Raw genomic sequence first — 14,822 nt, 5'->3', positions numbered from 1 at the left:
TGAAATTGACAAGTCTACCTTTATTGAAATGATTATTACTAAAAGGAAGAATGTCAATATGCTTTATGGTTCAGAATACAAATGAAGATTAAATGCAGCAGATAATGTAGTTGCAAGTGAACCTTCTCAGTTTCATGAGGAAAACTTTCACATGTAATATGCCTCTTAAGCTATATAACAAAACTACAGTATCTATAACTGCGTACCATGCACTCTTTCACAGGCACATCAAAGTGTGTATTCATTTTATTTGCTATGAACCTCTCTTTGGTCATTCTGAATAATAGGTCTGCTAGATAAATGTGTTTGAATAGGGTATTTCCCGCTAGACTATAAGGTCATATTATCTGTAAACAATAAGCTCTGTTCATCACAGTGTAAGTAATTTACAAATACTATACGTAGGGGAGGCTCGAGTGTGGATACCTGAGGCCCATGACATTGCTCACCAAGTGGAGCCTGGTTTCTAGGTAGGATTGTAAGATTGTCACCATAGCATGTCAGCCTACTCAACAAGTCCTTATAGGAAATGCAGTCAAAAGCCTTACTATGACCATAAAGTGTTGATGTTATGAATTCCTCCTTCACATTACTTCATTATCTTTGTTACCAATGAAGACGATGCCATAGAGGTGGACTGCCATTTCCAAAATCATTGTTGTGCACTGTGTTGCATATGTTACTATTTTAAAAGTCTTTGGGAAGCTAATTTTTCATTTCAGATTCCAAATTATTAGCCAGTTTCAGGAATTATAGATGTTGATCTTTAGCTTGATACTTCAGTTGGGTCACCTTTATGTTGACTGGTACTATTAGAGTGAGTGTTAAAAAAAAAACCATGTGAAAGTGGCAGCAGAGAAGAATTTATTTATTATTGTGGCTAGTGGTTCTGTAATTTCAAAAATTATTTTCTTCAGACAACACGACATACCACAGTCATTTGGATTATGAATGCTCGTAAGCTTCCACAATGCTTCTAACATTAGGATGCATGTTCCTCAACTCACTCTGTGTACAATAGCTGTTTTACATTATAATACTTGTGAGATCTTTACCCATGTCTGGAATCTCATTTTACAGTTTTTTTTCAACTATTCTCACAAAGTACTCATTAAATTTATCAGAAATTCCAGAATTTACAAAAGCAGCAGGCTTTGTCTTATGTTCTTTGATTAGATCGTAGCCTGTCTTGTAGGATTGTGGGCCTTTTCAATATATCTGATGGTACAAACCTTTGTAACCTCTTCAATTTCTGATCTGTTAGAATCATCTTTTCTGTTGACTATAACAATGACAATAACAGATGTTCTTTGTAATGGGCTGTGTTGCAGATTTGAAGCAACTGTTTTACACCCACGTGTACCATTCATTTCATATTAAATGCTTTATAAGGGTACCAGGTTTTTTTTTGTTTGTTTTGTATTTTCTGTCTTTCTTGCAATTTTCTCACAGAACATGTCTTAAGTACTATCAAATTTAGCTTTTAGTGCATTAAATACAAATCTGAACATGAGAAATGATAATCCACTTTCCGGATGACAACATATGTAACATCAGATGGCAAATGACTCTGTGGTCAGGGCTGAACACATGCAATGCAGCCAGTGGTTGCTGCTACCCTCAGGATGGCTCTGTGTTGTGCTGCCTTGCTGGCATGTCCTTGTTATATGGCATTGAGTGAGATGGTTACTTTATTTTCTTATCTCACTTGTTAGAAATCATTCCTACTTCTCTCTCCTTACCATTTTTGTTTTGTTTTCCTTACCCAATATTAGTTAAGTAATTAACAACTTATATCATAGAAGTATTTGTTTAAATAATCAAACATAAATCTTTTTCCATCATACGCATGCTACAAGGTGGAATGTTAGTCATTAATTAGTAATATGTTCCCTTATGTGCTGGTTGAATAAAGACACACAGAGTGAAGTTGCAAATGTTAACATTCCACAAATAACTAGAAATTAGTGTCTTAATATGGTGTTGTGCATTAATAAAAAATAAATTAAAAAATAAGTGACTGAAGGTAAATTGTATTGATCACTCTCATAGTTGACACTTCATTGTGTAATTTGTTTTACTTTCCTTACCTTGTGTCTGTCATTGATTTGATTTTCAGAGTGACTGTTTCCTTTGATACAAAAGCCTAATGTACCTTCTCCAAATGCAGTTACGTTTACCAGAAACTTGGAAATATTTCATCTCTTAGACTTTCCTGCAGTGTGTAATACTGTAAGGAAATCTGGCTGTTCTTGTCATTAAAACAGCATGTTTCAAATGAAATTGAGCATCATAACTTTGTAATGTTGTTTGATCAAGGCCCAACAAATTTGCTATGATAACACCTATATCCATTTTAAGAATTTTATGCAGCATTAAAGCTAAGTAAGTAGTTATACATTGCAGTGGTTTATCTCAGTTGCAGTTCCTAGTTACTGATGAAACTTGCCGAGAATGTATTGATCTGTATCATCAAGAAAAGAAACATGGTGGGGCTGGCGGAGACTGTAAAACTGCTTATTTAAGAATCCCAGCAGAGCAGTCTTACCAACGGAAAGCTGAAAAACTTCTATTAAAAGAAAACTGTTTTAAAGTTGTAATTGTGAGTATTTATTTTGATTTGTTTGTTTATCTTTAGAATTATTTTGAAAATAATGTCTGTATGTATGTTTTGTATTGGTAGGCATGTTGATGTTGAGCATAAGAATCATGATAATTGTGTTTCTTTCTATGACAGAGCAGTGTCATGTGTACCAGTACTGAAGCCATTGGTCACAAATATGATTGTGTATTGCAAATTATAACTGTGTGATGGATCAGGTCTCACATTTGGATACCTATTTTTCTACAGCGTGTATGAGTTGTACTGCTCGCAAATGACATATGAACTGACTCAAAGCTTAAATTTGCTACAGCTGTTCTAATGCTATCCCAGGGGCTAGCAAGCTAGAGAGTATAGAAGAGTTTGGCAACTCCAAAAACTCAGCATCATACATATTTACGGATAAAAGGGAGAAACATGGGCCAAGTGAAACTTCAAATCAGTCCATGGGGAAGGGGACGAGAAGCTTGGTGGATCCATGGGATTTCATAAAAGTGTGTTCCCTAGACAGCAGTTAATAGATAGCAGCTTATTGCTGTCTCTCACCAGCAGCTGGAACCAGTTTATGGTAAACTCTCAACCCAGAGGCTAGCCGGTGTCGTCATTCCTATGTCACTGTTAATTTTGAGCAAGTATCAGTGGTCGTTATTGGTGTTAATGGCCCAGTGTTATGTGTTGCTGTGAGTGAAAATTTTTTCTTTTTGTGGCTTAATCATAAAAGTAGTAGAAAGTTCTAAAAACAAAAAAAAGGGGGGGGGGGGGGGGCAGCTTAATGCTCAAGATATGTTGTACGTCAGTGAGTTGGTGGCTGTTAAAACCCCTCTGAGCCACATGCCACACTTGAATTGTTTTATACTTGCTCACGTATTTTGAGCTCTCCTTGTATACCATGTACCCTGTTATAAAGAGAGATGAGGAGTCACTTGAAGAAAGTTTTCTTTTTACATCGAGAAAGGCTCTTTCTGTAAATCTAAACTAACTAGAGGGATATCAAAATAGAATTCTTGCAGCTGAATTGCAATTATGCCATAAAAGAACGTAACATAATATCTGGTTGTAGCAGAACTGCACAATAGCTCTGATTTTAGGAAGTGTGTTTCAACATTAAGATGTGAGACAAAGAAAGAATTATTTATATGAAATAGATTATGGGGAACGCAAAGGAAAGGATGGATGGGAAATCATTACTTCCAGCCACACTGGGCATTGTGGTAATACAGTGTTGCAAGTTGAAAATTTGTGCCAGACCTGGCCTCAAATCAGGATGCCTAGTAGCTACTCTAGAACGGTTGCCTTAACCACCTCTGCCACCTGGACATGCTTTCCATTCAACCCCGATTCTCAGCTTATTGCATGCAGCAATGCAGTGTTGCTCATCCCTTAACCCCCTAGAGTTTGGACAACACTTATGCATCCGCACAGAAGCAGATGACATGGCTCTGTCACACTCTTACAAAAATGTCGAAAGAGTGTTGTCTCTTCTGTCGGATGGTTGGAGAATGATATGTAATTTGATTTGACTTGAAAACGTGCATACTACATCACAGACAAAGGGTGATACTGCTTCAAATGTCATCTGAACCTTTAAATGTGCATGCAAAGTAATGCTTACAGGTGTCAGTGATAGGGACCATACAAATGACTATCCGGTGTTTGAGAGTACATACTACTAAACATTAGGTTCAAGGAAGTAATCCTAACAAGGCTGAGAATAGTGCACCGCATCTTAACACATTGTCACACTCTGCAGCACCAGGAGCAGCCAGTTTGTAATGTGTGTGACATACTAGACTAATTTCACCACATATTAACTGAATGCATTTTACGCACTGCAAGAGGGTGCTGTAGATTTCCATGGATCTATGCCCTCTATTTTAAATGATGATATGGTGAATATGGTGCAAATTTTGAAAATCTGTGTATTTGCAGGAGACCATGCTTAACTGATAAGGAGATGTTAATGTGGTACTGAGCATGTGGCTCTTCCATTTAGCATTTGGCTTTTCCCTTTTGTTATCATTCAGGTTACCACATGCGTACGTTTATTTTATTTTTATGTAACTTAATAGTGAAGGACACCTCTCCCCAAATTGTGGAAGCATTTAGTCACTGACAGAAGCACACAAAAGAGGAGGAAAGCTTGCTAGTTTCAGAAATAAATCCTACCTGCAACTAGAGAAAACACACACACATCCTTGGCACAGGCACCCCTGAACTGCCTCTGCAAAATACTGTTACTGTTCCATCTTAACTACATACACCCCAACTCCAAAATTGAAACTCATGCCCTCCACCACCTGGAAGAGCATTCCAGACACCACCTCTTTAATTTTTCAAATCTTTTGACGTTCTGATCCTAGGTGCTTCACCACCCGGCAACACCTATCCTACTCACAGTGACCCCCTCATGAACCCCACACAACACACAGGCCCTATCTACGAGGGTTGGAACTTTAATAGTGGCAACTATTTATTTACAGCTCGTAAAAAATAGATATGTGTTTCAAAGTTTTACTGACCTTCAAAGCAGTCACCAACACTGTGTAAGCCGTTGCCAGTGACGTGGAAGTCGTAGGGTACTCTTACCGGTGCCAGCTGACAGTTTGAGCAGCACGGTCTATTGCCTGACGAATTTGTAGCAGTTCTGACGCGAATGTTGTGAAGTGTTTTCTCCAGTTTAGAAATCGAGTTGAACTCGCGAGGGCTTAAGTCAGAGGAGTGCAGCAGGTGGTATAGCATCTAGCAGCCCCATCAGTCAAACAAATCAGTTACAGCTTTCACTCTATGTGCTTGACCATTATCCTGCAAAATGACGGTCAGGTCCTGCAGAAAGTGTCATCATTTCTGTCTCTAAGCTGGTCGTAGGTTGTGTTCCAAAAATGAACTACTTAGAGGGGGAAGGTATGTAAACAGATCCACAGCACACCCATGGGCACCATAGGCATCCTATGCCAACCTTTTAATGAGCCCTCTACAGGAAATGGTGCTACCTCATAAAACCCCTTGTCTTGATCAGGTTCATTGATGATATCTTCATGATCTGGACTCAGAGCCAAGACCCCATATTTTCATTTCTCCATAACCTCCATAACTCTCCCATCTGCTTCACTTGGTCCTCCTCAATCCACATGCCAACTTCCTGGACGTTGACCTCCACCTGTCTGATGGCTCCTTTCACACCACTGTCCATATTAAATCCACTGACCACCAACTGTACCTGCATTTCAACAGCTGTCATCACTTCTAAATCAAAAAATCTCTCTAACATAGCCTGGCTACCTGTGGGTGGCACATTTGTAGTGATCAGAACTTCCTTGCCCAGTATGCCGAAGGTCTCATGAGGACGTTAACAGACAGGCACTAACTGCCAAACCTAGTCTGCAAACAATACCAGCCTGGACTGAAACAACTGAACATATCCTTCGCCAGGGCTTTGTTTACCTACCTTAATGCCGTGAAATTAGGTACAACCTACCCAGTATCTTTCCCACCTGTGCTAAAGTGGTATTCCATTGCCCACCCAACCTACACGACATTCTAGTCCAGTGCTATGCCACTCCCAGTCCCACCCATTGCCATAGGGATCATATCTATGTGGAGGACCCAGTTGTAAGACCTGCTCCAGTTCTGCTGCAGGCTTATCCTTACCCCTTCAGAGGCAGGGCCACCTGTGAAAGCAGCCATTTCATATCCCAACTCTGTTGCAATCACTGCATAGCGTTTTATATTGGTATGACAAGCAACCAGCCCCTCATCAGAATGAGTGGCCATCACAAAATTGTGGCCAAGAACAAAGTTGACCACCCAATGGAACAACACTCACCAAAGTGTAACAGGCTTAATTTCAATGGCTGCTTCACAACACAGGCTACATGGATCCTTCCCTCTACTGCCAGTTCTTTTTATGTATGCAGATGGAAGTTATCCATGCAAAACATTCTTTGCTCCAGTAACACTTTTGGCCTCAATCTTTCCACCCAACATTTTCCGCATCCCCTTCCTGTGTGCTATTACTCCCTTTCCAATTGAAGTCTCCACATCACCTTCATCGTGTGCCAGTCCCTGCCAGTGCCAGCACCAGCACCTGCACCTGTGAATCACATGCCTAACCCTTGCACCTGCCACCCATCCCTCCCTGCATTCCTAGCCAGTGAACTGACTACCATTCTCTGGGCCACTAGCTACTCACCCCAACTCCTTTTCCTGCATCACACCTCACTCTCCATCTACCAATCCCACCTTGAAAATATTTGTAATTTCAGCACAGCAGGTCTGTATTTGTAAAATATCTCATTATTAGTATTGTTATTATTTGCATTGATTCATAGGTTTCAACTCTCATCAAGCTTATATATTTTTCTAGTTGATTGTGAATTCTGCTGTTGTTATTCATACCAATTATCAAAATTACTGTGTTTTTTGGAAAGTGTTAATAATAGGCACTAGATCTAAATATCTATTTCATTGTGTTTATTGATCAGACACAGTAACATTGAGTCATTTGCAAATTTTGTATGTGAGGAAAGGATACAACATCATGTTGTGTGATTACTATAATATTTGATTGTGACTCATACGTAAAGTTATCACATACACTCCTGGAAATGGAAAAAAGAACACATTGACACCAGTGTGTCAGACCCACCATACTTGCTCCGGACACTGCGAGAGGGCTGTACAAGCAATGATCACACGCACGGCACAGCGGACACACCAGGAACCGCGGTGTTGGCCGTCGAATGGCGCTAGCTGCGCAGCATTTGTGCACCGCCGCCGTCAGTGTCAGCCAGTTTGCCGTGGCATACGGAGCTCCATCGCAGTCTTTAACACTGGTAGCATGCCGCGACAGCGTGGACGTGAACCGTATGTGCAGTTGACGGACTTTGAGCGAGGGCGTATAGTGGGCATGCGGGAGGCCGGGTGGACGTACCGCCGAGTTGCTCAACACGTGGGGCGTGAGGTCTCCACAGTACATTGATGTTGTCGCCAGTGGTTGGCGGAAGGTGCACGTGCCCGTCGACCTGGGACCGGACCACAGCGACGCACGGATGCACGCCAAGACCGTAGGATTCTACGCAGTGTCGTAGGGGACCGCACCTCCACTTCCCAGTAAATTAGGGACACTGTTGCTCCTGGGGTATCGGCGAGGACCATTCGCAACCGTCTCCATGAAGCTGGGCTACGGTCCCGCACACCGTTAGGCCGTCTTCCGCTCACGCCCCAACATCATGCAGCCCGCCTCCAGTGGTGTCGCGACAGGCGTGAATGGAGGGACGAATGGAGACGTGTCGTCTTCACCGATGAGAGTCGCTTCTGCCTTGGTGCCAATGATGGTCGTATGCGTGTTTGGCACCGTGCAGGTGAGCGCCACAATCAGGACTGCATACGACCGAGGCACACAGGGCCAACACCCGGCATCATGGTGTGGGGAGTGATCTCCTACACTGGCCGTACACCTCTGGTGATCGTCGAGGGGACACTGAATAGTGCACGGTACATCCAAACCGTCATAGATCCCATCGTTCTACCATTCCTAGACTGGCAAGGGAACTTGCTGTTCCAACAGGACAATGCACGTCCGCATGTATCCTGTGCCACCCAACGTGCTCTAGAAAGTGTATGTCAACTACCCTGGCCAGCAAGATCTCCGGATCTGTCCCCCATTGAGCATGTTTGGGACTGGATGAAGCGTCGTCTCACGCAGTCTGCACGTCCAGCATGAACGCTGGTCCAACTGAGGCGCCAGGTGGAAATGGCATGGCAAGCCCTTCCACAAGACTACATCCAGCATCTCTACGATCGTCTCCATGGGAGAATAGCAGCCTGCATTGCTGCGAAAGGTGGATATACACTGTACTAGTGCCGACATTGTGCATGCTCTGTTGCCTGTGTCTATGTGCCTGTGGTTCTGTCAGTGTGATCATGTGATGTATCTGACCCCAGGAATGTGTCAATAAAGTTTCCCCTTCCTGGGACAATGAATTTACGGTGTTCTTATTTCAATTTCCAGGACTGTATAAGCTGACAGTGTTGTGGGTCTGCTATCCTGTGCTGGATGATAAGCTTAAAAAAATCCAGATTTAAATTATTAACACCACCATTAGGCAGGACAATAAAACATTTTATGTTACAAAGAACGTAGTTGATGAAGATGGGTAACTCTGTGGGGAAATAAACCTCATGAAGTTGAGCATTTGAGCCATATTTGATATATTCAGACATCTAGAGATCTGTTAAAAATGGACATTATCATATCTAGATGCTTGAACAACAGCATATTGAAATTCAGTTCAAACCCAATAACTCCCACTGATATAAATGTATGCTGTTGGGGCAGGCCAGTCTTTCTAATGTTGTGTCTGCACTTGCAAGTAAAAGAATGTGTGCTGAACTTTAGGACATTCTGGTTGACTGCCATACAAAAGTTTTATACAAAACTCTTTAGTGGCACCCTTGTTTCTGAAATCTCTGTGCTCTACAAACCCTTACTTCTGTGTGGTGTAATGGCCTCACTTGATGAACTACTTCACTGTCTGAGACATCCCAGACTGTTTGAGAACTGAGAGTATATTTGTAAAAATAAAGATATTTAGTATAGCTTATTAACAACTTGTAAATAAAATAGAAAGAAACTTCCACATGGGAAAAATATATTAAAAACATAGATTCCAAGACTTACCAAGCGGGAAAGCGTCGGCAGACAGGCACATGAACAAAACACACAAACACACACACAGAATTACGAGCTTTCGCAACTGGCAGTTGCTTCGTCAGGAAAGAGGGAAGGAGAGGGAAAAATGAAAGGATGTGGGTTTTAAGGGAGAGGGTAAGGAGTCATTCCAATCCCGGGAGCGGAAAGACTTCCCTTAGGGGAAGGAGAGGGTAAGGAGTCATTCCAATCCCGGGAGCGGAAAGACTTCCCCTAAGGGAAGTCTTTTCGCTCCCGGGATTGGAATGACTCCTTACCAAGTCTTTTCGCTCCCGGGATTGGAATGACTCCTTACCCTCTCCCTTAAAACCCACATCCTTTCATTTTTCCCTCTCCTTCCCTCTTTCCTGACGAAGCAGCTGCCAGTTGCGAAAGCTCGTAATTCTGTGTGTGTGTTTTGTTCATGTGCCTGTCTGCCGGCGCTTTCCCGCTTATTAACAACTTGAATGCACAGCATTGATATTCCACAATAGTATTTATTTAATAATTCGTTATGAATCAGCTCTCTAGACCATCATCAGATAACTTAATATTAAACAGTTATCCCACACATCAATGAGCATTCATAGCTGTACAAACATATGTGACATTTTGCCACTCTATACCTATACAAAAACACACCCATAATGTAATCAAAAATGGAAAATCCAGGTAGGAATATCAGCAATTTAGGTAAAGACAGATTGCTACTTACTGTAAAGAAGACATGTCCCATTGCGGACAGTCACAATTAAAAAACACACAAAGCTTTCGGCCACAGCCTTTATCAGTACAAGAGAGAGCCACACCATTCACACACACAACCAAGCGCACCTCACATGCAGCATCTCAGGCTGGAATGCATAATTTAATTCATAAAGAAGCCATAAACAACTAGATAGTATATTACTTAATAATCAAAGATTAAAAGTGTAGGAATGTTTAAGCCAAAAAATGTTGTATGAGTGAGTAATGGCTCAGACTACTATATGTTGCGGGCAAGATGGTGAAAGTGATGAACAGGCTGAAAAAACACAGGGGTAGGAAGAAGGGAGAGGGGATGTGGATTAGTTACAATAAGCGTTTATCTGATAGTGAGAAAAATGTCATCTGACTGGTGCTACTTTAGTAATGGTGGATACTGAAACTATGTTTGGTCATTAAGGAGCAGGTCAGGATTCCTTGATTTGTGTTTATTAGTAGCCAGAATTTCGATTAATGTCAGTTCCTCTGTGGAGAACCTCACATTTAATATCATAAGAATGCTATTCATTCAGAGCATGTTCAGCCAAGATGGAATCTTTCTTTTTCAGTCTCCAACTCCTTTCATGTTCAGTCAGTCTAGTACCTGTAGCCCTATCTGATTGATATACATATAATTTACCACACAGATTGCAGGAAATTACTATAAATTCCACTCTGTTCGAAAGGTTGATTCTCCTCTTTACTGAATGTGGATGATGGTAGGTCTAGAATAAAAAGCTAGAGTATAGTTCCTGTATTTTAGTTTTCTGGTAAGTACCTGTGAAGTCCTACCAACATGTGGCATGGGGCCCATTTGTTATCAGTGTGTTTTAGTGCTCTCTGAGGAGGATACTGAAGTGCTGTTATCCTCCGTCTCTTCTTTCTACTGACAAGGGGACCATCAGAAGTGTAAATAAAGTATTTTGATGGGTCTCTGATACGTTGTAGAGGGACATGCCCTGAGTATGAGGCTATCCGCTTTTTTAGCGACGGGCGTTGGTTCTTGAGAAAATTGATTTTGAAGTTCACTGCGTGCTGTAATACGCGTAACATTAGCCATGTTTCAACCAAATGAGTGTGGTGCAGAGGTTAAGATATACAGCTACCACACTGGAGGTACCATGTTAAGGTCCTTTCCATGTTTTTGCCTTTTTTATTTTTTTAATCAGAATAGTCCAACATTTTTCCATTTTATTTTACAGAATATCAACAAATGGTGTACATTGTGTGAAATTAATAAGAAATATTCAGTTTTGCCATAGTAATTTAATTTTCACGTTATTATTACAAAATTTACTCGGTATCACCTGCACTGCTTGCTATGCCACAACAGAAATTCAAATGATATTTATAGTAAAAGCAACCGAAACACAATGTCTTACAGCACCAAGCATATTTCATAAAAGCTACTGTCTTGCAGCCTCATGGAGTTTTTCAGAGCGATACCAGTAAACATTGTTCATTTACATTCAAAAAGGTTTCTCTTTCATCTGTTACCTTTGATGCGAATCGTGCGTATTTGTTTGCATTCAAAAATGCAGGAGCCATGAATTGATGCAAAATTAATGAGTGTAGTTTCATGGAATCATTCCTGGATGTGATTGCTCTGTTGGTATTCAACAAATCAGGAGCATTCTGAATTTTCTTTGTGAAAATGTTAAACTGTCAGTAAAAATATACGTCACAAGTCTGGCAAAGTGGAGTACAATTTGGTGGGATGACTTTTACAGTGCAGGTGCACACGTTCCTCTCATCCACGAAGATGTGATCGTATATGGTCAGATCAGTCTGCCTTCCCCACGTATCAATAATATATTAAAAATATTCCTGTCCCATGTACAGAAGAATTACAGATTTTCAAAAGTCTTCGTGGACCACTTTTGTGAACTTCCCTGATTTCGTGCAGGACACAATTACATTTTTAAATTTGATGGTTAATTCATCCACTCTATTTTGAACATTAGGGCAAAATTTTCCCGACAGTTCATGTATACATAAAAAAATATATGGGATCACCTTTCTTGATGCAGTTAGCGTGTACTGTGCTGTGTACTAGTGACTCATCTTGTTTAAATCTTTTCTCTGCATGAGAATGGTTGTCACCCCTTTTTCCGATGGGATCTATTGTATGTTGATTGATATTGACAGTCCGCTTGATCAGTGCTGATTACATAGTCGACATTAAAATTACCAATAAGTGGTTTTGTTTGTGTGTGGAATTCTTCCATGGCTACTAATATTTCTTCCATCGTTGCACGTTCTGTGGAAATGGTGAACTTTGTAAGCTTCCTTTGCCTGATTTTATGCTTTTGATTAAATCATTCGACCCAAGCCGAGCTGGCCCCGAAATTAAAGGTATCCAATAAAAGTGGAACAGTCGTAGCGTTCATCACCCATTGCTGTAAATTTCTGGTTGTCACCTGCTTGGGGAAGAAATTATTTTATTTTCACCAAGCCAGTCTCTTTCTTACAATGTGTTTGATATGTATTTTGATATGATTTACCTGTTCCAAATTCTGTCTCACTCCGACAAACCATTCATATGTCTCATGATCGATAGTGTTTCATTTATCACGATGAGCTCCACCTCGTTTCACATCCTCCTTCCATTGATATAGCATTGCTTTATGTTTTAATCGAGAGATGCCATGGAACGGCAAACTCTTTAGGCTCCATTTTGGGTGAGCTACTGCAAGAGTGACTGCTCGTTCCTTGTAGGATAGATGCATATAATCTGCTGGTTCATGTACGAATTTGTTGGCGATGAAATCGCCATTGCCCTCTACTCCCTTATACTGCAAAGTAAATAGCTTTATATTATGTTGATTCATCCGCACGAAAGAGAACTTCCACACAAAAGTCAAACTTATAAAACTAAACTAAACTAAACTCCTCCCGAACAGGCCATGAAGGCCCAACAGTACTGAGCGGCCGCCGTGTCATCCTCAGCCCATAGGTGTCACTGGATGCAAATATGGAGGGGCATGTGGTCAGCACACCGCTCTCCCGGCCATATGTCGATTTCCGAGACCAGAGCCGCTACTTCTCAATCAAGTAGCTCCTCAGTTTGCCTCACAAGGGCTGAGTGCACCCCGCTTGCCAACAGCGCCCGGCAGACCAGATGGTCACCCATCCAAGTGCTAGCCCAGCCTGACAGCGCTTAACTTCGGTGATCTGATGGGAACCGGTGTTACCACTGCGGCAAGGCCGTTGGCAAAGTGAAACTTATGGCCTCATATTTGTGCATCTCATCTTCTTCATTGATGTTCATTAATTCATCACCATTGATGATCTGTCTCCCAGCCAACAGGTCCTTTATGTGATACATATCTCATTGTCAATTGCAGTTGAATTAGCAGAGATCGTGCTGACTGGTATGTTTGTTAGAAGATTTAAATCACGAAACAACTTTTCAGCATATTTGATGGCGTTTGTGATTTTGCCTCCTGGCTGCACTTCTGTAGACACATTTGGGTCATCCATTTCACTGTATTCTTTGAACATGCGTGGCACTAACAACGAGTTGCATGCAAAAACGTTGCAAACTAGCTGTTTAGGAGCTTAGTCACCACCGTTTGACCATGGCGATACATGTTCATAATGCACAGAGGAACTCTGTGTATTATGAAATTATGTCTCCATAGCCAAATAAAATGTAGCGACCAGGGCAATCCACTGTCACAATACACAGAGTTTGCACAGGATGTCTGCATGGACAGTCTGCTTTCTGTTTGACCGAGCCTACACAATTTAAACTTCTTAATAATTTCACACAATTTACGCTGTTTGTTGATATTCTGTAAAATAAAATGGAAAAATGTCGGGTTATTCTGATTTAAAAAAAAAAAGCAAAAACACAGAAAGAACCCGAACACACTGTGGTAGCTGTAGACCTTAACCTCTGCGCTACACTCACTTGGTTGGAACATGGTTAATGTTGCACATATTACAGTGTGCAGTGAACTTCAAAATCAATTTTCTTGAAACCCAAGGCCTGTTGCTAAAAAGTGGATAGCCTCATACTCGGGGCATGTCCCTCTACAACATATCCGAGACCCATCAAAATACGTTATTTACCCTTCTGACGGTTCCCTTGTGAGTATGTTGTCAATTAGGGTAGGATATAAACAATGCTATGTGCTATTTTTCTAATTATTATTTTTAATTCATTTGCAAGATCATGGAGTGGATGGCTGCATTTGTGTGTTATGGGGTGCTGGGAACATTCAGGTATTACTTTGTCTGTAAAAGTTACTTTCATGTATATTTTAAATAAATGCTTTTGCTTACTGATGTCAAAGGTAAGGTCTAAAATGTTGGTAGTATCTCCTCCCATTTACATTGTAAAGTTAATTTTACTGTAATGTGAATTTAAATGTTAAAAAATTTATTTCATTATCTGGTGGTACGTGTCAACAAGCACAGTACCTCATCCACATACCTTGTCCAATATCGTATTTTAGAACTTTAGGGTTCTTTATCTAAAAATGTTTGTTCAGAATTATCCATAAACATTTCAGCTAATAAGGGGCTTGGTGAGGACTTCATTGCTAATCCATCTGAATGACTGTACAGAGTTTGTTGAAATTGGAGATATGTACTTTTGCTTTAAACATGTCTCAGTTGCCAATCTTACCTCTTCTGTCTCATCTGGATTTGTTCTGGTTTTATATAACATTTCTATTAAAATTAGTGAATCTAACTTTTTGGTTAATTTATGGCAAGGTGCTGAAAACTAAAAATACTGCAGGTCTCACAGGAATGTCTTCTTTGTGAGGCCTAGGTAAC

General features: G+C 40.8%; 1 protein-coding gene and 1 pseudogene across 1 annotated transcript in view; one reads left to right on the top strand and one right to left on the bottom strand.

The window, feature by feature from the left end:
- The window catches only part of LOC126297921 (uncharacterized), a 264,238-nt gene that overhangs the window by 217,070 nt on the left and 32,346 nt on the right, over positions 1-14,822 (top strand). The window contains exon 46 of the mRNA XM_049989236.1: positions 2,420-2,602. Coding sequence (XP_049845193.1) covers positions 2,420-2,602 — 183 coding nt within the window. The remainder of the gene's footprint in view (positions 1-2,419; positions 2,603-14,822) is intronic.
- On the bottom strand, positions 13,132-13,249 carry LOC126299963 (5S ribosomal RNA; annotated as a pseudogene).

The sequence above is a fragment of the Schistocerca gregaria genome, chromosome X, assembly GCF_023897955.1.
Source record: "Schistocerca gregaria isolate iqSchGreg1 chromosome X, iqSchGreg1.2, whole genome shotgun sequence".
Taxonomy (NCBI): Eukaryota; Metazoa; Arthropoda; class Insecta; order Orthoptera; family Acrididae; genus Schistocerca; species Schistocerca gregaria.
The sequence above is the reverse complement of the archived record's forward strand: the minus strand, read 5'-3'. Positions and strand labels throughout refer to the sequence as shown.